Source organism: Notechis scutatus, chromosome 4 (assembly GCF_049901735.1).
Source record: "Notechis scutatus isolate UNSWTSFEM ecotype Mainland chromosome 4, rNotScu1.2, whole genome shotgun sequence".
In the NCBI taxonomy this organism is placed as follows: Eukaryota; Metazoa; Chordata; class Lepidosauria; order Squamata; family Elapidae; genus Notechis; species Notechis scutatus.
This window is the reverse complement of record NC_142012.1, coordinates 144,267,034-144,293,584: the sequence shown is the minus strand read 5'-3', so window position 1 is coordinate 144,293,584 and position 26,551 is coordinate 144,267,034. Positions and strand designations below refer to the sequence as shown.

The window sequence follows — 26,551 nt, the reverse complement described above, 5'->3', positions numbered from 1 at the left end:
CCGGGAAACAAATTTGAGAATCAATTTGATAGGTGACACAAATGTCCGTACGTATTTAGATTTACTGAACAGAAATCCAGCCTTTCAAGAATTCTTTCCCTAATTATATATGCTTTGTTGCATAATGAAATAAAAGGGCACACGCAAAACATACATTATAAATTTTGTATTAAAAGAAACCACATACGTTTTGTCCAGCAGCTAGATCCCATGAAAAATTCCCATACTGATATATCATGCACTGAGACTGACTTTTAAAATTGTTTGCAGATTCTTGACTCCACCAGTCTATGAGGTCCCCTTCTGCATTAAAATTTCTACCTGAAATAATGCATATACAAATGAAATATGCATAAATAACAATGAGAAAGACATAGATAATAAAAACTTCATTGTATCACAGTTACATATGCCAAGAGTGTAGGGTTTCTTTTAGAAAACTTTCCTAAAGAGTTCAAGGTAAGTTCCAATATATGCAAAGTAGGAATGGCTGTGCAGGTAGTTCTCAATTTATGTTCACAATTGGGACCAGAACATCTCTCGCTAAATGATGGGTGTTAAGTGAGTCATTATGGGACTATATCCAAATTTACAACCTTTTTTGTTGTTACACAAATCTGTCTTTTCTCATTGACTTTGCTTCTTGGAAGCCAGGTGAAAAGGTCACAAACAATGATCACATGACTGCAGGATGCTGCAACCTTCATAATTGCAAGTCACTTGCCAAACACCTGATTCATGATCATGTGACCATAAGGATGCTGCGATGGTCGTAACTATGAGGATCAATCACAGGTCACTTTTTTCAGCACAGTTGTCACTTCAAAGAGATGGTCATAAGTTGAACACTACCACCAGGAGCTGTGCCTTGTGCCATATCCTTTTCTATATTTTTAAAAAAGTAACTTGTTTGCTGCCCTGCTGCATCCATTTTCAAGCTCACCTTGCATCAGTAAATATGTAGTGAACCCACAGCTTGGAAAAGAAAGAAAAGAAGGAAGAAAACTTATTAGGAAAAAGGTATCTATTCCTAACTATAATGAAGCCAAAATGAGAAACCTGTGTAGTAATAAGATGACATGAGCTCCATTCTTTTGCATTTCTGTTGGTAAATTACTCTTAATTTATAAATTTATAATTTATAAAATTAATAAAGAACACAGGCTGCAATGCAACATCACTGTGGATGCTTATGGGTATTTCCTTTCGAACTATCCAAATCACACCTAGTTCTCATGTACATTATCATCCTGACTCATTGTCGAAGTATTCATGCCTTTCAGTGATGCATCATATATCCGGGTATCTAGTAGTGGTTAACTAATTCCGCTGTTAAGAGAATGAGTGAGGCTTTCACCCTCTCCAAAAGCTGTTTAGTCCATGAATTTGAAGCATAGGATATTTATCCTTCCATTGGCTTAATCTTATCCCAGAGAGTTTTCAGGCTTCAGATAGACGAGTGTTTGGATTACGTAGTCTCCCCTAAGCTTCCATCTGCCTGTGCATCTAGTGACTGGCAGAACTTGCCTTAATAATAAAGTACAGTGCAATGCTAAATATGTCTAAATATGTCTATTTTCTATATCATCTCTATCTCTGGCCAGATGTAAACCCAGGTAATCCTCGCTTATTGACCACTCTTTTTGTGACCACTCAAAGTTACAACAGTGCTGAAAAGGGAGACTTATGACCTCTCCTTGATCATTGCATTATCTCCAGTTATGTGATAGGAATTAGGCAGTTGGCAAATGGCACGCATTGACGGTGGTTGCAATGTCTCACGGTCACAGCATCACCATTTGCAACCTTCATAGCTGGCTCCCCATATGCAAAGTCAATGGGAAAGCCAGCAGGAAGTTGCAAGGTGTGGTTATGTGATGTCACATTTAATGACCCACAGTGACATGCTTAATGACTATAGCCCGAATGGATGTTATAAATTGTCATGATCACATGTAACCTTATGTACTGATCGTGTCACTTAGTGATGGAGTTGCCAGTCCCACTTGTTAAGGTGTAAATGTCTGGATGCATATTTAGGTGTATAGGGATATATGAATAACAGGACTAACATTCCGATAAGTTGCTTTATTATGAATTCCTAACTGCAATCAATGTCCTTGATATGATATTTTGTATAGAAATAGAAATAGCACTTGGACTTATATACCTCTTCACAGTGCTTTACAGCCCTCTGTAAGCGGTTTACAGAGTCGGCATATTGCCCCAAACAATCTGGCTCCTTATTTTACCAACCTCGGAAAGATGGAAAACTGAGTCAACCTTGAGCCAGTGAGGATCAAACCCCTGGCAGTCAGCAGAAGTAGCTTGCAGCAGTACTACATTCTAACCACTGTGCCACCACGGCTCTTATGTTAGTTAATTGATATTTTAATATAATGGAAGGGTTTCCAAGAAGCATGGGCCTGGTAATTTTTTGTTGTTGTTGTTGCTCTTTTGACAGGCAAAAGGGAAATACACATGAAAAGATATTTATAATAATAGGCAAAGTTAACACTGTTACGTCAAACTAATGTAGCATGGTAGTTAAAATGCTGGATCAAACATAGGACATTCTAGTCATTCTAGTCTATCCTCATCCACTGAAACTGCTTGGAGCCAGTTATTATTTCTCAGTCCAATTTACCATATAGGCTTGTTGTGGGGATAAAATGTAGGAAGGTGCTCATATAAAATGAGTTTCAATTTGGGAAGAAAAAGGCAGGATATAAATCAAATCACTTACTCACTCACTCACTCACTCATTCATTCAATCAATCAATCAATCAACCTTCAATTGACCACTTCAATTGAAGTACTTTTTTCTCCTAGTGCAAATGTTATTGAAAAATAACACAGCAACATCTCTTTTCCTCTTGAATTCTTAATGTACAACATTTATGAAATCTTGTTTGGGCTTTTTTTTTTTTTTTGGTCTTACCATTGTCATCAAAGCCATGGGTGATTTCATGTCCAATGACCATACCAATTCCACCAAAATTCAGGGACTTAGGCTGCGATGCACTAAAGAAGGGTGGCTGCAAAATACCTGCAGGAAAAACTGTACAGAAAGATGAGACCAACTTGTATATCTGCAGTACTTTGAAGCAGAATAAATTCTAGCAAGGAAATAACTGGAGATCAAATTCAGTTATTGCTCTTTTTGCATTGTGGTTACATTCATCTGAAAGTCATTTTTATTATAGCAAGACATAAATGTATAATGGCTCTTGATCCTGTCAATTGCTATGCCACCTAACAGCATCCAGAAATTAAAGATGGCATAAGGAAAACTGTTAACAAAGAATTTCTATTTTGCCTAAGTTTTGTTTAAGGAGAGGATTGAACAATGCAAAGAGCTGGTTTAAGGAGAAAGATTATATTCAGTTTAATAGTTATACAGTGGTCTTGAATGAATTTATATATGTACGGCAAACACATTTTATGTTAGAATATGAAGTGATTTGCCAGTGATCTGACTGAACCTCTAAGTATTATCTTTGAGGAAATCTGAGAAAATGAGTGAAGTATTAAAGACTAGAGAAGGTTAAATATTGTCCCTGTCTTCAAAAAAGGGGGCAAATAAGATCTAATGATCTACAGACTATAAGCATGACAATGATACTAGATCATCGAATATTAGAAGATTTTACAACATATTATAGGGCAACCAATCTATAAACTCTCTGAAAACAAGATTGTTCTTAATAAACATCCAAAGCAAGAGAAATCTACAAAGAGATTTTAACTACCTATAGTGGATGTCAGATTAAGTGGAACCATTTTAGATAGCACATACCCACTCCTACAAATAATAGACAAGTCTGTTGCATCTACATTTGTGGTGCGTTATGTCACTTACGTAATGATGCCATAATAAACATTATGCCACTTAGGTCAATGGAATTGGAAGAAGTGGAGGGATTGTTTATGAAGATGAAACAAAACTAGGAATGAGACCTAATATGCTCAAAAACAGAAACAAAATTCAAAATAATCTTAATAGAGAACTCTGAGAGTTGCAGTATATATCTTTTAAATGAAAACATATTCACTTTTAAAATATCAAAAGTCTAACTTCTGATTTAGTACTTTAGATATGACTGCAATGTTTCAATGACATGCTAAATTATATGCCATATTTGTGGCTCTGATATATAAAACTTTATGTTTTCAATCCAAGGAAGTATGTTTTCAATCCAAGGAAAGTGTTTATAAAAATCTCTCATTTTTCTCCACTTTGAAGACACATTTTCAACGTGACTTTGAAAATACTCTTTGTAGACTGAAATGAAGTATGAAATTTTAGTATTGCCTCTATCATGAATTTACTATGGCAAAATTTAATTTTATTCAAGTAAAAGTCCATTTATGGAATTTTCTCATCTTCCATTTTTCTTTCCAGATTCCTTCAAAACAAATTATAAGGATACATTTGGATGAAATGAAGAATTCTCTCTTCCTCCTCCTTAGTGCCATTGGTGAAAATAGTTCTTTTCAATTGACTAATTAGTATTAAATTTTATTTTTCTATTTCTTGATGTCACACTGGTGAGCTAATTTTGGATAAAACACCCATCTCTAGTTATTCATTTCTTCTTTAAAACCGCTCTTTGGCTAATAAAAAGCATTTTATAATTTTCCAGAGTATGTTTGAAATTGAGGTAATAACATCAATCACTGTTGTGATTACATAACAGCATTAGCTCTTCTAAATTTGTTTAGTTAAAACAGGGCTAAACAAACCCAGAACATTCAGAGATTCAGTTGTGGAGACTGAGTAGCAATATTACTAATTTTCAACATTTTTTCACATACAAAGAAGTTGGAAATAATCTGAATACTATTAAACTCCCAAGACTCCTGTATAAAACAGCTTCCAGATTTTCAGTCCCATTTTCATTTGGGAATGTTATTTTTCTATAATTTTTTAAAATACTGCCTTTAGGCTAAAAAGGATTGTCTTCCTCTAACATGAGAAATGAAATCAATGCTCTTGGGAAGGTCCCTCCCTTCCAATTTTTTTTTTTGCTCTGTTGAATCTATCAGGTTGATATTTCACAATTTCCAAAGGAAAACAGAATTAAATAGACATTTCCTTTCCAACTGAGACCTTTAAAGTAAGTAGCCAAAGTAAATCACAAAAGAGAGAAAGGTTATAAAACCACCTCAGATAAGAACTGCATTCTACATGGCAAGTTATTGAGCTTCTGGTTTAAAGCATGAGATGTCCAAAAAGCATGCAACCGTATCTGAGCTTCAGTATAGAAAGTATAAAGGAGCAGATAGAAAGGAGATAAATTCCAAATCCTGATCCAATCCTGATTCATATGAATGCTGGGATTTGATGGGAGGCTAAAAATAACTTTGTCCTTCCCATGTGATTAGATCAGCTTCTTCCAAGCTAACATCCTCCTCATGTGCTGGACTACAAACAACTCATCAGCTTGATTGGGTGCAATTGTAGATGGCCCATCTGGAGGGCAGCAGGTAGAAAAGGCTAAGTTAAGCAATATTCACTTACCAATTTGATTTCTGCTAGGTGAATAAAATGCATTGACAACAGCAGCTCCAGTTATCCATCTGCAGAAAATTTAATTAATGCATGAAAATGTTAAAGTTGACATCCAGGGAGGAGGAAACACAATAGATTTCAATTCCTCTAAATCGGGATATTATTAAAAAACAACAACATATTAACGGCACATTTCTCGTGATTGAAAGAAGCACCATGACAAGGCTTCAGCTTTGCACAGCATTTTATTTGCTAGTGGGCTTCTTTATTAGCTTGGCTGGGATGGTAGATTGGATCAACCTGCAGCAAATCTTTCAATTGTTTCATATATAAATGAGCCTCATTGAGATGAAATAAGCCATAAGCTAATGTTTATGATGTAACCCTGCAATGAACCTTGAGTTCTTCTGTTTTTCCTAAAGCACTCCTCTGTATATGCATAAATCTGTTAGCTTTCCATTATATTTGTTAATAATGGAAGAGAAGGACTGGGCCTTAAAAAACCTGAAATGCCTTTAATATGTTCCAGAAATATCTTGGAAGTGAATAAACATTGCTCCCAATTCTTGGTTTTAGGATTACTTATGAAATAAAGTAACTTAAATGTATTTATAATTAGGGAATTACATCAAAGTCATATTGACAGATACATTTTAAAGATGTATTCTACTTTGAAGAATAACCAATGTTCTGCTTGGTTAATTGCTGAGTAAATTGTGCCCTGTTAGGATAAAACAAATACAAGAGCAACAGCTATTATTTCAACCTAGTTATACCATTTATTCATAATAAACATTTCATTATCTTACTTTTAATTATGACCATGAATAAGCATTATTTGGATTACTTTGTTTATTCCCCATGGCCCTGCATGGAAACTAATGTATGTGAATTTCAATCTTCTCCTAATAAAGATAACAAATTTGTTTTTCCGCTGTAAAAAGTGTTTGATTAACTTGATACTTTGCAATTGTGCAATTGGTTTCATACACTTAATTCTATATAACATTTTTGATACAAGAAATACTCAAGGTCACATTCTTCCTCAGAAATATTTGGACTTATTCCATGACACTATTTACTCCTATGCATATCAGCACTATTAATACTTATTTCTCATAGTTTTCATTGTTGTACCATACTGTAAATACAAGAGTTCTTTGGTGAGTTGATTATGACTATTCTACAGTTCACTTATGTTGTTTAGACTCACATCACATCATTTGTCAAAAGCTGATTTTGTTTAATTAGTGTTATAATATTATAACAAAATATGAAACCATTTACTGATAAAGTAATACTGGCTGCTGTGAAGATCACCCCATCTACTACTAGCTAAAAAAAAAGGATATACTGTCCCAGCTAATCTCTGAGGACTACTGCAAACATAACTTCATCACAGTTAAAGGAATGGAATAGGAATTCAATGAGCCAGGAATACCACATAAATCATCATTTTATTACAATTGTTATCCCTGGGCAGCTTTCCCCATGATGGTAGGGAATTCTGGAAATTTTAGTCCAAATACATTTGGAAGCTGAGGTTAAATTTCAGAGGATAATCCCTATGCATTAATTTATATGTGCATAGGGACTATGACTACAGTTTTCTCTGGGATCAAGCGCTCCTCATTTCAACCCTGAGCTATGAATATTCTGCTTTATTGGTACAATCCAACTCATTCAGGATTTTGCCTCAATCTGCCTTGGCCCAAATAGTCTTGTATCTTCACTTCCATTCTCAAAGGAGAAAAAGAAGTGCTTTTCTATCAGCATATGAGGGGTCTGAGCTCGAAATAACATGGTTGATTGTAGATCCTGTTCTCATTACTGATGGGAGAAGACTATCAGAGCATCCCATCCAATCAGAAAGCTTTTGAGCTTCTTCTACAGTTTAAGGAGCCTTGCTTCATTTACTATTCATCCCCCCTTCTGCAAAACTTTTTTTTCCTTCTAGGGAAAGAAAGGAAGGTTTGAATGATGGTCCCCCAAAAATCTGTTGAAAGTTATAGAGACTCCAGTCTTAATGTTTGTAGATTGCATATTATTTGGGAGGCACATCATTTGGAATTCTTAATCGGATAGAAATTGCTCACATCACACAACTGTACTATGACACGTTCTATAATAGGTCCTTTAGGATGGATTTTTCTCAACATGTGTATTTCTTCTCTCATTGTTGCACATCTGTCAGGTAATAGAACTAACTAGGTAGATGTGAGAAAAATTATAGAAAAATGTCCAGAAGATTATCTTAGCTCATGGCGATTCTTCTAGGGCTACAGATGGAGTTTCAAAATATTTCTTTATAACAGGAAAAGGTACTATTTTTAGTTCAACAGCCACACTCAGGAGTGAATGATAGGTTGGGAATTGTACAAGTATATATTTGTATGAATGCACAAACATTTTTCTCAAAAACACACTGCAGAAATAGGCAGTAATGGCAGCAACAATGAATAGACTGAGGAAGGAATGCAAAGTGGAGGGACATACCTAATTATGGGAAGCCATCCATTCCAGGGGAACAGATTTCCCTTTTAGCATAAGGAATGATTACTACAAGCATAAAGTTGGTAGTCTTTTTTATTACAAACAGATGCTTCTTACAAATATTCAACAATCCATATTTAAATTCAACCTATGTAAATACGTACTCATCTTTGTCCACTTTTTCTTTAAGTTTCTTTAGCCTTTCCTTCTGGGCAAATCTTAAGTTCTCAATCAAGTTCTCAAAATATTCTTCTTCCTTGTAGGTCAACTTAAATAAAAATATGAGAGGATGAGCAATAATATTTATTATGCATACAGAAAGATACACAGAAGCTGTGGAAAATAATTAGGGCAAAATATGATTGGCTAATTTATAGTTAGGTCTGTTATATAAACCTAGCCATTGTGGCTAGCTTGCAGTTTACTGTGTTGTGCAAACCAAGGCAATTTAATTCATTTATTGATTCAATTAACTATGAATAAACATGTTGTGTAATCACAATTGGAGAGTAAGAGGGAGGCGAATATTGGACTTACAGTATATTTATTGTTGAAGTATAAGCATGTGCAAGCCCTATACATTCCTGGAGGATTCTCAATTTCTATCTTATCACACAGAATTGCAACTATCTATATACATAAAAGCTAAATATAACTCATGCATCATCACAAAATCTCCAGAACCGTAAAGCCTACAAACTTGAAATTTGACATGTATGTTCCTCTTGGCTTCTAGGTGCTAGCTAAGAAAGGATTTTTTGAAATGACCATCAAAGCATTAGTATTTCATATATTATTATTAACACGCTCTGATGCTAAGGAGTTCTACTACTCCTCCCCACCTGAAAAGAAATCTGTTCCAAATGCAAAACACAAGCAGAGGTGAGGAGTTTCAGTTTCAGTTTCACAGCAGCAACCAGCTTTAGTAGAGAACAGTTGAGCTGAGCCACGCCCAGGCTCCTTGCTGTCTCCTTCTTGCTCACAGAGCAAATACTGCTTCAGTTTCCAAAAGCCCTCAACTCTCTCACACACTGACAGGATGCTAGCCAAATGAATACCAATGGATGCTGATAGGCAGAGGCACATATTTTTCTCCTTATTTTCCTCCCCCAAAACTAAGCCCGATCACATAGGTTCATAGCAAAGCACGGGTATGGAAATAGTATTATATATCATGCTTTACCTGTAATCACTATGGCTTGTTCTGTACAAAATTTCAACTGATTAAGTATATCCTTCTTTCAGGATATTCCATTATATTCTCTTCCTTCATTCTCTAGCAGATTATCAGCATTTTATAGTTATTGTGCTTATTGGATTTTTGGTTTACTTCTTGCTGCTTCCATTTAGATTTATTTTGCTGTCTTATTTTCTTCCTTTTTCTCTGCATTCTGTCAGGCAGTAACATCTAACAAAACATGGATGATCTCACAAAGCTATGTAGAGTTGGACTGAATCAACACTTGGATGGTGGTTGTGAGTTCCAAGATTGGGAAGTAATTAAAAAAAAATCTCAGAAAAAGGCACTGGAAAAACCCCTTTGAGATTGTTACTAAAATACTGCAAAGTGGGTTTATGAAATCAACCAGAACTGAGCTTAATGTAAAGGAAACTTTATTTCTGCCTAATCACTGAGTTATTCTGAGTATGCCTACATGTTACCCTTGTTTCTCCTTCTAACAAATAAAGTGGAGCTAGCAAGAAACAACAAACTGATGTTCCCATTTCTGCACAGTTCAGAAGAATAAGACTTTTGAGCAAAATGTCTGCACAATTAACTCTTTACTCACTTAGCCACAAACTCCAGTTGATCAAATGTATTGTAAATGTCCTACATCAGGGTGTCAAACTCACAATATCACAACAGCATCACGTGATGTATCGGGACTCCCCCCCTTTGTTAAACCGGACGGGGGTGGGGCCAGCACGTGACGCATCTGGACCACGAGTTTGACACCCCTGTCCTACATTAAAGGGATAAGGCTGGAATAGTAATAAAAGAAGAACACATTATGAAGGTATAAATTAAGAGTTAATTTTAATGTTAGATTGATTGATCAATCAATAGTTAATAGATAGAAATAGAGTCCCAAAACTATCAGTCTAATTAAATATTCAACTAATACAGCTGGTGGAGCCTAACAGTCTAACAGCTGGTGGAGCCAGAATAGGGTTCTAGTCTGAATACAGTGGTGAAAATTGTGATCTGTGTATATTCTTATCAATTCCTTATCATGATGTATTATATGGAAAATGGCTTTTATTGTTTTATTTGATTAGATTTCTAATAGTAACAATAGCAATATTTGTCTGTATCCTTCAGACCATTTAATCTGTTTTAATATTCTCTAAGTTTGCAAGGTTAATTGCCAAAATGCATCTTTTTAATATTTTATCTTCCTAGTTTCCATTATTATTTAGTATATAAATACAACTCATCCTAATGGGATCTTGTAGCCTGATTGATTGAAGTTTATGAAGCTTTTTCCTAGCTAAGTATCATAATCAGATTTTTAGAAAAAGCAATAAGATTGTTATGAATTGACCCAGGCTAGATTTTAAGAATTATCCATAAGAATTTGTAATTAAGTCAACTTTGTTGATGTAAAATATTATAAAACAAAGATTCCTTTAGGGCCTCTGCTTTATATCTGTCCACACTGTCTCCTGTAAGATTTTCATAAGTAATATTTGTGATACTCCAATAATATCTTCCATCCAGGAAGGTAAATATGCTATTTGTAATCTCAAAAGTAACTTCACCACATTCCAGGACAAAAGTATCACTGCTGGTAAAATGATCTGAATGCATTTTAAACAGTTGCCAAATGAAGGTGAAATGGGTCAGACACCTCCTAATTAATAGAAAATGGCAACTGTTCAACATGAGATCATATCTGGCTATCTAGATAGAACTATTATCTAGGTAGAACTATTTTACTTGTCTAATTTCTGTAACCCTTAATAATAGGCATTAATCTTGCATTGGATTTTTACTTCTTGATTGAATCAAACAACAAAAAATTACTTTAAAAAATAGCAAGGGCATATTTCACATTAAATCCTTTATCAGAGATGTCTCTATCGATGTAGCTTTCATAAAATAATAGTCATGGTTTTGTGTTTTCTAATTTAAATTTAATTAAATTATTATTGGGGGAATCCTTCCATAGGTCCTCAATAAGCAGGGAGCAGACAAACCACAATATTTAAGGACATTGAACTTTGGGTAATTTTAAAACTCCTAATACCGTAGCCATAAATTCTATTTCTGTATATGTACAGAATAGTGGATGGTTATTAAAATTGTGCAGGATTTTGCAATGAATAAGATCTGTGCAAAAACATCGTAACAGGACATCTTCCTATGTATAATATGTCAAATGAGATTTTTTTTTAAATTTACACCATCAATATGGACATATATTATCTATTGTTTACAATACATTTAATGAATACTTACACCTTTGTACTCCTGATTTAATTTCTCAGTATTTGTCAGAATGTCATCAGGGTAGCCAATTCGTTCTTTAATTGCCACAGCCTAAAAATAAACCATCAAACACAAGCTCTTAGGATGCTTCCAGACCATCAGGTTTTTAAAACTACTGATCAAAAGTTCTTCTGTATATATTCCTTTTCTCTCATCCTTAAAGGTTTCTTTTTCCCTAACAAGAAAAATAATGAGAGTAATAAGGGAAAATAAAAAATGTTTTCAGATGGAAGATGGAGATATTGGTATCTGAAGCTTTTCTCATCATATGTTATGGATAATGAAGACTCATTTCACCATAAAACATCTTTGAGGCATCCATATACTACTTCATTTTACAATGCACTCTGACAAACAATGCATAGGTAAGTGCACAACTGCAACCTATACTTAATGAATTGTAGTACTGGCAATATTTATTTATGTCAGCTTGAAAAAGTGACAATTGGGAATTAGCCTATAATTTACCTGACATATGATACATTTGCTTTCTCTCTCTCTCAAACATACATTACTCTTTTGCTAGATAGCCTGTTATGTTTAAATTTTAAATGAAGGAAGTATTCTCAAATTACAAGTTAACCATTAAATGAATCTTGCCTTTTCTTCTGCTTTCTGTTTGGTTTCTGCATCCATCCAAGAGAGTTCTTCCAATGTATTAATAAAAACTTCACGGATTTGTGTAATCATTTCTTGAACCTGGGAATATATGGTATAATAAGATTAAGGTTGATATCCTAGACTTGCTTATCTGAAAGGAAGACCAATAAAGTTAGTGACTAACTTTATTCTCTCTTCTGACTAGACATATCTAAGGTAATACTGTTAATTATAATTTAGTCATTGATCATGTTCTGAAATTTTATATTCCAACTGTGGCCAGAAATACTATATTTTTGTTTTTTCAAAAAAAAAGTTGACAATGGCAAAAAATTAAATTGTTACAATTGCAAAACTAAACTAATCAAGTGGAATAGGTCTCCAAAACAATCATTTCAATTTTTACACATTCAAATGAAAGCTAGTGCTAACTTGAGATCATAATATCCCTATTAAAATAGACTGAATTTGGTTCCAATTTCCTGGATAAAATACTTGCACAACTGAATTGTGTTATTAAAGGATTGCAATACAGGTATGCAAAAAAACCAAGATCTATCAATCTAACCATTATAACAGCACGATACAATCTGAATATAGGTGATCCCCAAAGACATAATTTGCCTTATTTTCCTAGGAAGGCAACACATACCTGTTATTAGTCTGTCTGCCAAAGGATACCTACTGAGGATACCTACTGAGCTGCTTAAATCTGCTTTTTAATCATTTTATGTACAAAATATTTTTAAAAAATTATTTACATATTTTTTTTGGCGGGCAACCAACTCCTCAGTTTGTTATTAGTAGATAATGTGTCATTCAGTTTTTCTCTGCAAAGTATCCTTCATGTGTTTTCTATTAGAACTCTAAAATTAATAGAATAGACCTGGAAGGGTCTCATCGTCTTCTAGACCATACTAAGGATATGTAAAGAAGTACTGATACTTCATGCAATTTTGATTTTCTGCCTCTGTTTATACAACCAAGGATTGTGTCATGTTTTTTGGCTGCTGCTGCACAATGCTGGCTCAGGTTTAAGTGATAGTCCACTAGGACTCTATGGTCCCACTCACAATTACTGTTTTTCAGTCATGTTTTGCCTAATCTGTACTTGTATCTTTGGTTATTCCTGCTGAGGTGTAAAACCTTGCTTTCATCCACATTAATTTTCATTTTGTTGGATAGGGGCTTATCTTCTGGGGTATTGGATATCCAATCCCTATCTAATATCAAGTTTGGGAAGCTGTTATAAAATGTATATCAATTAAATCTCATTAGTGTGTTTGCATAGATACATATTCAATTCACCGAACTGACTATATTGTCCTCCAAAGATTTATTTCTCCTCCTTGGGAGAGAACTTACGGCTTCTGTGTGCTGCTGAATGCAATGTATTTTAAGATGCAGCATTATCATGTCCAGGTAAGGGGTATGCAACGAAGGGCCCAGGACTTCTCCATGCTTACAAGACACCTTACTACCCCAACTTTCAAAAATCCTTAATAAAAAGTTGGCATGGTGCAAAGCAAGGCAACATTATGATTTGCAGTTATCATTTGGAGCCCATAACATTTCACTGAAATAGTATGGAGCTTCCTGGGAACTTTTACTCCTTTCTGACACATGAGTGTTTTCTGACTGGACATGCTAATTATGGTAGCCATTTTGGAACTTACAAGTGTTCCAAGGTAGCTGTGCTGTGAGCAAGTTTGCCCTATGCTTTCAAAATTTCCCCTTAAAACAGAAAGGTTTCCCATATTAGGACCAGAAAGATCCTACTAAAGTAGCAAAATAAAGAAGCATAAGCATAGAAAACCAAACCTGGAAGTTTTCTATAGGCACTGTGAAACTGACTATTAGTAACTAAGAATGAATTGTCCCACCATAAAGGAGTGAGGTAAGATTCTCCAATATTAGTTTATTAAAAGCAGGGCAAAACCTGGGAACAAGACAGGGGAAAGAGCATTCTCAAGAGGCTGAAGAGGAAGACAAACACACAACAAATATCCCGGAAGTTTGAAACTGTGTATGTATTGTGGCCCACCAGCAGCCAGCGGAACTGGCAGCAGATATGACAGTGAGGAGGTTGAGGAGGAACATGGGCCAGTCATGAAATCTGGAGAAGACTCTGATGAGTGCTCTGCATTAGAGGCAGAGATGGGGCCAGGACCATCTGACAGTTATCAGCTGCCTTTGGAGTTGGACATCAGTGGGGCAGAAGAAGAGCTGGAGCCTGTTCCCAGTGTGCACATGCACAGAGCTGCCAGGAGAAAGGAAGAGCTAAGGAACAAGGGTCGACCCAGGAGTAAAGTCACAGGTGGATGGTGAATGGCCCCTCCCATAGGGAATAAAGAGGAGCGAAAGGGGAGTGGTGTTTGCAGGAGACAATTAGTTCAATTCATTAGGGTGAAGGTCTGTTCCTGACTTCTTGCCAAGTATTGTCTGCTACATAGTGGTGTTTGAAAGATATTGGCCTGGCAGGTCTCCAAGCCTGATAAAGGTCTGTAGTTGTGAAATCTCTTTAAAGACTATTGGCCAGGACTTTGCTGGAGAGGAATTCACTTTAAACTAAATAAAAGAGGTTTTATTGGGACGAGGAGTTGGTTTCATGCTTTTGGGAAGCCTAGGTCAGAACAGTATGTTGCCTGATAGACCGCTGAAGTCCAAAGCAGATTGGTGCTGCAGATGGGGTCAGCTATTATAGTCAGATTCAACACAGGCTAAACTGGTTGTCAGAAGGATAACATTCCCTTCTTTCTGGTCTGTATCCACTGTATGAGCCCAGAATACTGTCATTCTTGCCTTGTCTTATAAAACAGAATTACAGGATCTTTCCAAGCTGTTGTTAATATGCCTGGCTTGGTTTCCAAACTTCTACTGCGATATTCCTGCCACTTATATGAACTCACTCATATGAACACCTCCTTAAATATCATATCAATGATAATTACCACATGTTTACTCTCTCCAGCAAAAGCTTCTTGGACGTAAAGCCTTCCCACAGCATTCCCCATAATGCTGTTGACGTAGTTTGCACAACGGCGCCAAATTGCAGCATCTGAGGTTGTGCCATACAAAACCTGTAGAGCATAAACACAAATCACTTAAGCATGTGGCAACAAGCAAAAACACATGAATTTGGAAACAGTTCATGTCCTCCCTGAAGGCTTTTAATCAGTGTTTAATGAAAAGTGTTTGTGGATAAGAGATGTTTAAAAAGTAGGATAGTAAAGTGAGAACATATTGCTTTTTGCATTGTTTCAGGAGTTTGGAGAATGTCAAGCAGACTCAATCTCAGCAGGGTGAGACCATTTGTGCTTCTTTTTCTTTAAGTACAATTTCTTGAAAACTTAAGAGAGCCCAGTAGGAAAGCATCTTTTATTTGGTACTGCCTCACAGCCATCCCAGGCAATAATAGCTCTCCTTAGAAGAAAGGAAATGACTCCTATAAAGATAAAAGTTATCAAGGCCTCAGCAGACTAGCTTATAACATGATTTTTACATGTTCTGGAATATTTATTCTGCTTTTTGATATTATCACACTTCCTCACTTCTTCTTTCTCTTCATCAGATATGAAAGAAGATATGAAGCAAATAGGACTTAGTCATAAACTCAACATTCTGGAAGCAAGGAATGGCCAGACATTTAGCAAAGAATTGGCTCTCAGGGGAAAGAGGAGCCATATTAATTTTATAGCATTCCCTTGCAGAAAAAGCTTCAGACAGTTTCAGAGATTTGCCTGCAATCTTTTACAGTAGATGAATTCTGGCAAAACCTGAAAATCAATGAAAGCTGCTTTCTGGGTTTTATTTTTAATGGTGTTTTAGCACTAGGTTCAGTGAAGGACTGAAAGTCTAGGCCGTGATACAGAAATGTAATACTGTATCCCTATTAAATCACTTTCTGGCCAGCAGAGTTTTACATTAGCATTTTTGTCAGATATTTTGTTTTAAGTTTTGAAAAGTATGTTACTATGAAGAGGCCATTCTGGGTTATCCTGCCTTCACAACATATATTGTGGCTATACTGTGTGCATTTATACACATCCAAGGAGGAACAGGCCATTTTTCTTCTAAGTGTGGGCAACTGGCCTGTAATTTGTGCACATCAAAAAGTCAGCAATGATTGTGGTGAAATCTTTCTGTATCTTACCAAATGGGTAATAGTGACCTGCTGTGATATTTCAAACAAAAACATTATGAAAATTGTTTCCACATGCGTTTTCCTTTCTACAGGATAAGCAGCAGCATATGCTGTTTCTGTCCATTTCAACAGCCCGCACTTAGAGACTGAATATTGGAATGGTTTTATAATTTATAAAATTTATATCCAAAATGAGAGTGTTTTAAAGCCAAGCTTCCCCCCTTGACATATTGGCAAGTACTTGCAAGATTTTCACAGCTTCTCTGAGGCAAATCATTGCATTTTAGACAACACCTCACTGAGGTCCCTCCAAGCGCCAAACTGATCTGTTGATCAAAGCGAAACATTGCATGTTGCCTGGATGAAGCATCAGAGCTCTGCTTAAGTAACACAATGTTCCATAACCTTGGTATAATTTTGTAATTTAATAAGCCTTTTGATCATGGTTCATTTCAAATCTGTTGCAACCCATTTTATTTTTGTAAGGGACATACAGTATACAACCTTTTTAGATAATGGTCCATAGCTGTTCTTTGAGTCATATCCTAGAAGCCATTCCCCAAGAAAACTCAATGTAGACTAGGATGAAGTGAGAATGCCTGTGATGGGAATTATTTCTTTTAAAGTAAAGATTTATGTAATTTAATTGTTAAATTGATGTTGTTAAAATAAATACGATTGTTTAATTAATGTTTGTATCAATGTAATTAAATATGTATTTAATTTTGTATGCCTGCTAGAGTCACTTCTTCTGCTGGTGTGGATGGGTGAGCAAATCTCATTGGGATGAACTAGTTCCTTAGGTACTCTAGACCCATGCCATGAAAGGCTTTAAAGGTCATCATAACCATCACCTTGAATTGGACGAAGAAACAAACTGGCAACCAGTGCAGCTTGCAGAACAGCAGTGTAACATGGCCCATCCTAGAGGCCCCAAGAATTTCACATGCAGCTGTATTCTGCGTCATATTTCTGGATAGTCTTTAAGAGTAGCCGCATGTAGAGCATATTGCAATAGTTCAGCCATGAGATGACCAGGGCTAGGGTGAGTGAGCACAGGGACTCCTGATCCAGGAAAGAGCACAACTGGCATACAACATGAAGTTGTACAAAGGCTCTCCTAGCCACAATTGCCACCTGTCCAGAGCTCCACATATCCAGTGCCACTCAGTCTTACCAAGATTCGTCCAGAGCCTGTTGTCCCCCATCCAGAAACCCAGGCACCACAAAAGAGTAGTGACAGCATCACTTGGGTCACCTAGCTTGGAGATGTAAACCTGACTATCATCGGCATCCTAATGGTCCCTCATCCCATGGTAGTGGATGATCTCATCCAGCGGCGTCATGTAGATGTTAAAAAGGAGTACAGAAAGTACTGAGTCCTGCAGCACACTACCATGGGCTGGACCCTCACTCCCTATCAATACAATTGAGACCGACTTTGGAGAAGGCCAAACAAGTGTAAAACTGTGCCACCTAGCTCCAAACCCCTCACTTAGCCCAAAAGGATACCATTGGTCAATAGTGTTGAAGGCCATTGAGAGTTCAAGGAGAGCAAGAATGGAGGCACTACTCTTTTCCTGCTCTCACCAGAGATCATTGACAAGTGTGACTAACGCTGTTTCTGTCCCATAACTGGCCTGAATTGAAAGGGGTCAATAATCCATTTCATCCAGGGCCCTCTAATGCTGCTATGAGACTCTGGTCCTCTTAGGTAGCTCCAGTGGCCTAGAGGTGGAGCTCTCGCTCTCACAATCAGGAGGCTGTGAGTTTGATCCTAGGTAGAGGCTAGTATTTGGAATAGACTCTCTTGCTTGAGCAAGGGGTTGGACTAGATAACCTCCAATGTCTCTTCCAACTCTCTTATTCTATTCTATTAACTACCTTCTCTACCATGTTCCTTAAAAAGGAAAATGAGCGACTGGATGGAAATTGTCCAGATAGCTTTTGAAGAGGAGGCAAACTGGGCCTCCTTGAAAGCTCCCAGAAATGTCCCCTCCTGTTCTGAGGAATTTATCACTGCCTGAACCCACTGACTAGCCCTTTTCAAAACACACAGCTCCTCCATGAACCACAGGGAATGTTGGAAGCAATTGGTTGAGAGCAATCGGTCAGGAGAGGCTGCAGAGGTACAATCATGTACAAAGCCTTGGCTGCCCTTTGGTTCTAGGTTGTAACTAGAGCTTTGGCAGGACAGTGCAGAAGTACTCCCTGGATATCTCTAAATCCCTCTGAAACCCATTTGCTAGGGTGGACTGCTCAAATGGATCTAGCATCCCTAGATGGAGTCTGGGACATCATAAGAGAATCTCAAGGTCACGAGGGTATGATTTGACCATGACACAGGGATAATGATAGATTCCCCCACGAGATCATATTGCCATTACTCCGACTAAGCAATAATATCCAATGGCTGACCACTGTCCTGAGTTGGGCCCAAGTTGACATAAATTAGATAAATATTAAAATAAAATAAATATTTCAACTTTTTATGAGGTAGGGGGGTGGTCTGGAAGCTATATCCAAGGCTTTCAAAGGTGACATGCAGCTTTTGGATCTCAGGTTGTATACCCTTCCTTTGTGTGTGCTGGATATTGGTTGAAGAAACTATCTTCACTACTGACATTGTAACTCTATCACCATTGATAGTCTACCTATCATCTATCTATTTATTCCTGTTCCTTTAATCTTATGTGAACAGATTTAAGTTGTCCTTAAATTCTGCTCTGTGTACAGAATAGTATGAAAAGGAACAGGTTATTTTGTTTCTTAATAAGCATATAAATAATATGGCAAAGATGAAAGAACTTCAGAGAAATGTTATCAGCAAAGTTCAAAAGAACAATTACGGCTCCTACACTAATTTTCTTGAAGATGGCATTGCCTGTTCTATTTTACTTCAGTTCAATTTTTTTTTTTTTTGTATTTTTGTGATATACCGCAGAATGTAATATTTAACAGAACAATACCATCTTCCAGCTTGTAAACTTAATTTTCCTCAAAATATAATAACAATTATGTCATGAGTCAGAGAGAGTGGAGACTACATTCCAGCCAAAGTTGTTCTTTTGGTCTGCAAAAAAACAGTATTCCACTTATAATAAGTACTTCATTTTGCTGAATTGGATCCAGCACTTCAATGAATCACAGAATGTTTGAGCTAGAGATAATTCTAAAGATCATTTAGTCTGTCCTATACATTCTGAAATCTATCCATCCTGTTTAATTTAGAGCAAAGCATTTACAAACTTATGAATCAATCATGGTTATAGATCTACAACTCTAGGACTGCCTCATAATGTTGAAAAGGAAGAAGAGTGTTGGGAGGCAAAGTTCAACAACATTTGGAGAATCAGAGTCCTCATTCCAAGTATATTTTGAAACAAAATGATCAAATAAATTCATAATTGTTTATTTTTCATCTTTGATGGAATTCAAAGAACCAACATTACAATTGTCCAAACATGAAATGGGTGTGCCAAACTAGAACTAGCAGCTCATATTTTCAAATTACTGTCTAAATATCAGGATGCCCACAGAAATATCAGGAGTTATATTCAAAGGCTAAGTGTAAAAAATGAATTTATGGATTTCTGTACCTTACGGAAATTACTCCTTGTGTCCTTGTACTCGCGACTTAAGCTGCTCACCATATCCATGATGTATCTCCAACTTATGTAGTTTTGAATTTCTCTGCATAATAAAGCAACAAGAAGCACCATTTGTTGCTATTTATAGAACTACAAAATACATTGGGGTGTTCAAAAATAGAAACTTAAAATGCATTTGGCATGCATACCTGGCAGTGTAATTGGAAATGACAGACTTCAGCTTGATTAAATAGTCTGGAGCATACACAATTATGTCTTCTGTATTTTTAACTTCAATTGCCACTGTTTTCATTATATAATTTACAAATTTTAGCCAGTCAAATGTCTGTGGGGAGAAAAAAAATGTTAGGTAGAATAAAACACTAGACAATATTACTATTACTATTAAGTCTTTATCATTGATTCAGCCAAATACATTATATGCTTTAGGAAGACTGTTTTAGCTGTATTAAAACCCTTCTTTATATTACATTTATAATATAATAAGGAAATAAAAGAAAACCATGCACAGTTGTTAACAGCATTCAGAAACTACATATTGGACGGGGAGGACACGCCCTAGACTCATTGCGAAACTATTTTATTGTAGTGTGTTACTTTAGTAAATTGGGATTCATTCCCAAATGTTTTAAGGATTTAAATCCAGATATTGATTTTAGGAAGTGCATTCACAGAACAGAACTTTATTGAATACCCTACTCAGGGATGTGATCCAACTGGTCTAACTACCAGTTCTGTCTATTAGTGTCACGCGCGCATGCGCGAGTCGCACAAGTGCAACTTACAACCTGCTGAGCTGCCTGGACAGCCGAGCAGCACTGCGTGCAAGTGAACAGCGGTTGGAAAATCCCTTTTTTCCTGTTTTTCAACTGCAGCTGTGTTGCGCAAAGCAGCTGCAGTTGAAAAAGCAGGAAATAAAGCTCAGGTAAGAGTTCAGGCAGGCGGGTGGGCCAAAACAGCAGCAGACATAGAACTGGTTCTATGTCTGCTACTCTTCGGAGCAACCAGTACTACAGAGGTGGACAGAACTGGTAGAAACCCACCCCTGACCCTACCCACTAAGCATCTGACAATGTTACAAGTGTGGTTTTCTCAGCCACAAGCTACTATGTCTAGATTTCACACCATGAGTGACTCCTACTTTCAGATACAATACATTTGAATTTTAATAATTCCTATTTCAAAAATTAAATAATTTACTCAGCGCTTGGCATGTTTTATGTATTGTTTGAAAGTAGGCATGTGTAAATCACATAATGTGTGGTAGAAGCAAACATATAAAATTACGTGGATGATGATGTTGCCTAATTTGGATAATGAAACGTATGCAAGAAAATAACCAAACTCAGAGAGCACCAAAGACCCTTCATTTTAACCCTGAGCTATATATATTCTCTTTTGTTGGTAACATAAAGTTGTATATAAAATGCTATCTTTTAATGTTACAAAAAGGCTGAGGTAGTTATATACATCTTGCCCTCCATGTCTCCTCAAATATGGACATTCCCTTCTATAAACAATGTGCTGAGTCCACATTTAGTACCAATAAAGGATAATATTTGTAGCTCAGGGTTGAAATAAGGGGTCCATGGGGCTCTTTGAGTTTGCTTGTTTTCTTGCAGATGTTTCATTATCTAAACTAGGTAACATCACTAGCGCTGATGTTACCTAGTTTAGGTAATGAAACATCTGCAAGAAAACAAGCAAGTTCAGAGAACACCAAGGACCCCTCCACATTTAGTGGCTGGATGGATTAATACCTAAGTGGTACAAGCTATCTATATACTACTAGGACTTTCTTATCTGATTGTCTCTGTGTAACTTTCAACTGGGTGAAATGATGCATCACAAACTAACATTTTTTGAATCAAGGTACTTCAAATGGGCTAACTTAAGGAATGCATCCAAAATTCAGAACCCATTATTCCCATTGGCCTGAAATTTCAAGGATCTTCAAACCAGTTATAATGGCAAACTTATGTCCAACCTTCAGCAATGCCATCCCACTGTAGTCATCTGTAGTAATGTGATTGTGATTTCTGAAACTTCCTGCTAAGTGTAATGGAATGTGTGGATGACCTTGGGGAATGTGAGAGGGGGAAGAGATACTACCTAGGAAACAATCGGAATAGAGGCAGGAGCCCCCAGTGGCTTAGTGGTCAGAGGAAGAAACTTAGGAAAAACTTGCCCTAATGGATCAAATAGTTCAAAAGTGATGTCAGGAAATTTGCACTTTTGGACTTGCGATACTCTGTTAATGGAGCCTTACAATACAGTAGAATTAGTTCACTTTCTTGTGTTTGTCTGGTTTACCTGGGAGGGTTGATTCAAAGTGAAGGGGGAAGCAAGCAGGAAGTTGGAATTCACTCCTGTTCCCACTGCCTGTTTGTCCTCCCATAGTCATTCTGTAAATCGGTCTAGGTAAGGAAATATCTCTGAAACAATGAGCATGGGTTGTCTAATTGAAACTTAACTTTTCAAAAATATATACGTATATTTCAGTGAATGTTACCAACATATGGCTTAACAAAATAATTTGCATCGACTGCTTCATCTTTTGTCATTTGATTTTCTACAGCCAGACTGCTCCTGTAAACCAATTCATCATAAGAGGGAAAAAAAAAACCATAACCTTTGATAGTAACAATAAGCCACTGTTAAGCAGTTTAGCTGTGCTCAGAAACTCTTGGCCAACAGGCAATAAATTAAGTTGAATAGCTTTAATTTAAAATTAATGAGCTATAAAACAATCAAAGGATTATAGTTCTAAAAGCATTTACATGATGGTAATTCTTATAATCAGAGAGACAGCTGTGGTTTCAAGAGGTCTTAGATATGTTTAAAGATTATGCCAAATGTGTTTAGGAACAAAATGAAAGGAATTGTCACCCTGATTAGCAGGAATATTTATAGTTTATCGACTTGGATTATGACATTTGAAAATTAAATTGTGGCTTCAGAAATTGATATTTGGCTGGGTTCTCCACCTTTTGTGAGATGTTTCTTGTATGACACATGCCCCAAAATCTAGTTTCCAGAATCCCATCCCATCCTGTTGGGAGCAATGTAGGAAATGTATTCTGTGCTTTTTGTACATTTGGATGAATCTGATTTGGGCCACCTTGTCTGGTCTGCTAATATCCCGAAAACTACAAAAGGATTTCCAAGAGATACAGAAAACCGTAAAGTTCACCTAATGCCCTTCTGAGTGGGTTCTAGTTTGAATGATAAAGTTATGAAGTAATTGACTTCATAATTTCACAATTCAATGAAAAGTTATTGACTTTGAAATGATTTTTGTGGGATTCTAGCAGATTAAAGTAAAAAAGAAAGAAGCACAAAAATAAACCCAGATAAGATCAAATTACAATTTAAATCCAATATTAATGATATCCAGACAAATTATTTTAGGAGGCCAACAAGCAGATAATAAACTTTTTCAGCTGCATATTACTCCTATGTTTAAATTTAAAAAAATAAAGGTTTTCTTTCTTTCATACTTTCTTCAATATGTCTCAAAATTATATATGTTGAGAAATTACTGATAATATAAATCAGTTTATTAAGCTTAAAGAACAAATCAACAAAAGATATTCTTTAATCAGAAGATTGACATATCATCTTACTAGAACTTGGTGCCAAAGAATTTAGCCTTGGGACATAGGTTGTGTTCCTAGCCTTCTGTCACATGAACAAATTTATCCTTATTAAATATCATGTAAACGTCATATCTGCCATAAAATTCAGATACGATTACATTTCAGTTTGTTGGGCCAATGAAACAATTTATATCACTAAACTTTGTCCTGCTGTTAAGAGTTGATTTGCAACAATGAACTTTAGCTTAATTTCACTGAAGATATGCAGGCAGATGTAGACTTTGGTATATATCAATGATGGCTAATCTTTTCAGCACCAAGTGCCCAAAGCACATATGCTCCCCAAAATGTAATGTGTGCACACCAGGGGTGGGATTCTACCAGTTTGCACCATTTGCTGGAACCGGTTGTTAACATTCTAAACAGTTCGGAGAACCGGTTGTTACAAGAAATTACTGGCCTAATCCTGTAAGGAAGGCAGGAAGGAAACATTCTAGTGTTGTTTACAGAAACTGCCTCTCTGTTAATCCTTATTACATTCTTGGCAGGACTAGACTTCCTGTCTCTGGAACTTCTCTGGATTTTTTTTCCCCTCCTTTGCTGGTACTTTGTTTGTGTGGTGCGACCATTGAAAAAAGTGACTTATGAGCGTTTTTCACACTTACGACTGTTGCAGAATCCCCACAGTGATGAGAGGCCACGCAAGGAGATGCGTGCCTTGATGTGAGTGATATTGAGTTGGCCACACCCAACCAATAACATGTCCACCAAGCCATGTCCACCCAGTCACATGACCACCTAAGCCACCACCACCACCCAAGCCACGCCCACAGAACCGGTTGTTAAAAAAATTTGAATCCTACCCCTGGTGCACACCCCATTCATGTGCCCCACCCCCATGCATGCGGACACATCTCCCATGCATGTGTGCACGTCTCCCATGTATGCTCTCCACCCCCACGCATGCACGGCAGAAACCCAAAGACCAGCTGCTTGGTGGGAGGCATGTGCATGTGCGCGGTGGAGCTGATCTGGGGTGATGGCTTATGTGCCCACAGAGAGGGCTCTGCATGCCACCTGTGGCACACATGCCATAGGTTCACCATCATGGGTATATATATTTCTAGCCTGAAAGGAAGTAAAGATTTATATGATTATTTTCCAGATCGTTTGCCTCCAATTCCAGTAATATATACATAGCCCTGGTTGAAAAAAGAAGAAGCAGTGATCGAATTGATGGTATTCTTTAGAACAAAAAACAAGCACAATTTTCATAGGATTTCATAGGAACATAGTCACGTTATAATCTTTACCACCAAATAACTATTTCATGTGATTGTTAATTACCAGGAAGTTTATGTCCTATGAAAAGTTTTATTAGGGCAATTGCTTTCTTTCTCTGCTATCAGTTAGATACACAACAGGCTGGTATATTTAGCTTAGTATTTTGAGTCCAAAAGCATCATCTTAAATTTTACTTTTTTTTAAAAAAAAAAGGGGAGGTTATATCGCCAGTCAATGGCAGAAGCTGGAAACAACATGTTTGCAATATTGTACCTGATTATTGATTTCAAAGGAGAAATTTTTTTGGAGATCACTCAGCTTCATTTTGTGATATAGCAAAAGTGGGTCATTTCTGTCTTCATCTTTGGTTGTGATCTAAAAAAAACAAATTTATACTATGAAAAGGAGTGGCTTTGCAGAAAGGACAGCAGAGACAAAAAGCCTTAATACAAAAGGCAAAGCAAACCTTCCAGTCAAAGAGATAAAGGCATAAATGACTGGCTTGTTCGTATATAAAAAGTAGAAGAAAGTGTGAACTCATGGTCTATGGGACAGGATCCCAGGAAACACAGAAGCCCTCTCTATTCTCTTGCTGAAGCTGGGGATTATGTTATGCTCCAGGATGAATTTGACCTTGAATACCCCATCTCAATTTATGCCAGCTTCTACATCATGCAAATTTCCAAGAACATAAAGCCTCAATCTCGGAACACTGAGATTCAAAAGAATGTAACAGAAGAGATCCTGGGCAGGACGAAAGGTTCTTCTTAGCATGAGCACAAGTGAGTGGAGACACTATTAACTAAACTGTCATTTTAATATATCATATAGCACTGATTTACAGGTTCTGTGATCACTCTTAGAATAAGAATTACTACTGAGATCAACATGACTTGTTATGTCTAATCAAAATCCCATTGATTTCAATATGTTTACTCAAAATATGACAAAGTCTAAATCCAAACTGTTATCAGTGAGAGAATGTGACAATATAATACTGTATATAGATTTTATTAAATACTCAGCATTTTGTGTATTTCTAGAGTCATACATATAAAAATATTCAGTCTTTTCTCTTTACTAAAGCAACTGTACTTAGAGTACATGAGTATGTAATACATTTTTATTATTACTCTTATAGTAGTATTAATATATACCACTAATAAATATTGAAGGATTATCATGTGATGCACTAATGTCAAAATAGAAATAGAAATAGAACTAGATATAAGGAATTTATTATCTGTGAACATTTTCCATTCTAATCCAGCCACTTTATGGCGATTGTATTTCAGACCATATCTGAAATACTGTGAACCACTTTCTGTTCTGGAAGTCTTTTCTGGACCATACCATTGTGGGAACAGTCAGATCAACCTGATTTAGAATTAAAATGGTTTTTTGTTTTTTTTTGTATTCCCTGGAGCATCCCATCCCCCAAACAGAATTAAATAGAAATATTTTTTAATATATAAATTTATCTCTACTTTCTCCCTAAAATCCCTAATTTAATAGGATAATTTTGGAATGAAGAAAAGAGGTAGAAGCCATACGTTTTTATTCTTACAAAGCATTCTGTATATAAAATAGGAGAGTTAACTTACATTTGCAATTTCTTTCTCAAGAGCCATTATTCTTTCTACTTCTGTAGAAATTTCAGTATCATTGATGGAGAGATTTCTTTCTTGGCGAATTAACTTTGCTACAGAAGTCATGAAATGAATATAAGCTGAACAGGCCTATAAGAAAAAAGAATGTTTTGTTTTAATACTATGATTAACTTGTATAAAAATTATTAAAATGTTAATAAAA

The 26,551-nt window shown here is 36.3% G+C and overlaps 1 protein-coding gene across 7 annotated transcripts in view; it reads right to left on the bottom strand.

Annotated features, from left to right (window-relative positions):
• The window catches only part of MME (membrane metalloendopeptidase), a 115,143-nt gene that overhangs the window by 8,483 nt on the left and 80,109 nt on the right, over nucleotides 1–26,551 (bottom strand). For all 7 annotated transcript variants that reach the window (XM_026665365.2, XM_087965210.1, XM_087965212.1 and 4 more), the window contains 11 exons: nucleotides 26,344–26,478; nucleotides 25,013–25,114; nucleotides 20,045–20,181; nucleotides 19,845–19,938; nucleotides 15,053–15,181; nucleotides 12,102–12,200; nucleotides 11,472–11,552; nucleotides 8,173–8,276; nucleotides 5,525–5,583; nucleotides 2,942–3,061; nucleotides 188–321 (listed from right to left, as the gene is read on the bottom strand). In XM_026665365.2, coding sequence (XP_026521150.1) covers nucleotides 188–321; nucleotides 2,942–3,061; nucleotides 5,525–5,583; nucleotides 8,173–8,276; nucleotides 11,472–11,552; nucleotides 12,102–12,200; nucleotides 15,053–15,181; nucleotides 19,845–19,938; nucleotides 20,045–20,181; nucleotides 25,013–25,114; nucleotides 26,344–26,478 — 1,194 coding nt within the window. The remainder of the gene's footprint in view (nucleotides 1–187; nucleotides 322–2,941; nucleotides 3,062–5,524; nucleotides 5,584–8,172; nucleotides 8,277–11,471; nucleotides 11,553–12,101; nucleotides 12,201–15,052; nucleotides 15,182–19,844; nucleotides 19,939–20,044; nucleotides 20,182–25,012; nucleotides 25,115–26,343; nucleotides 26,479–26,551) is intronic.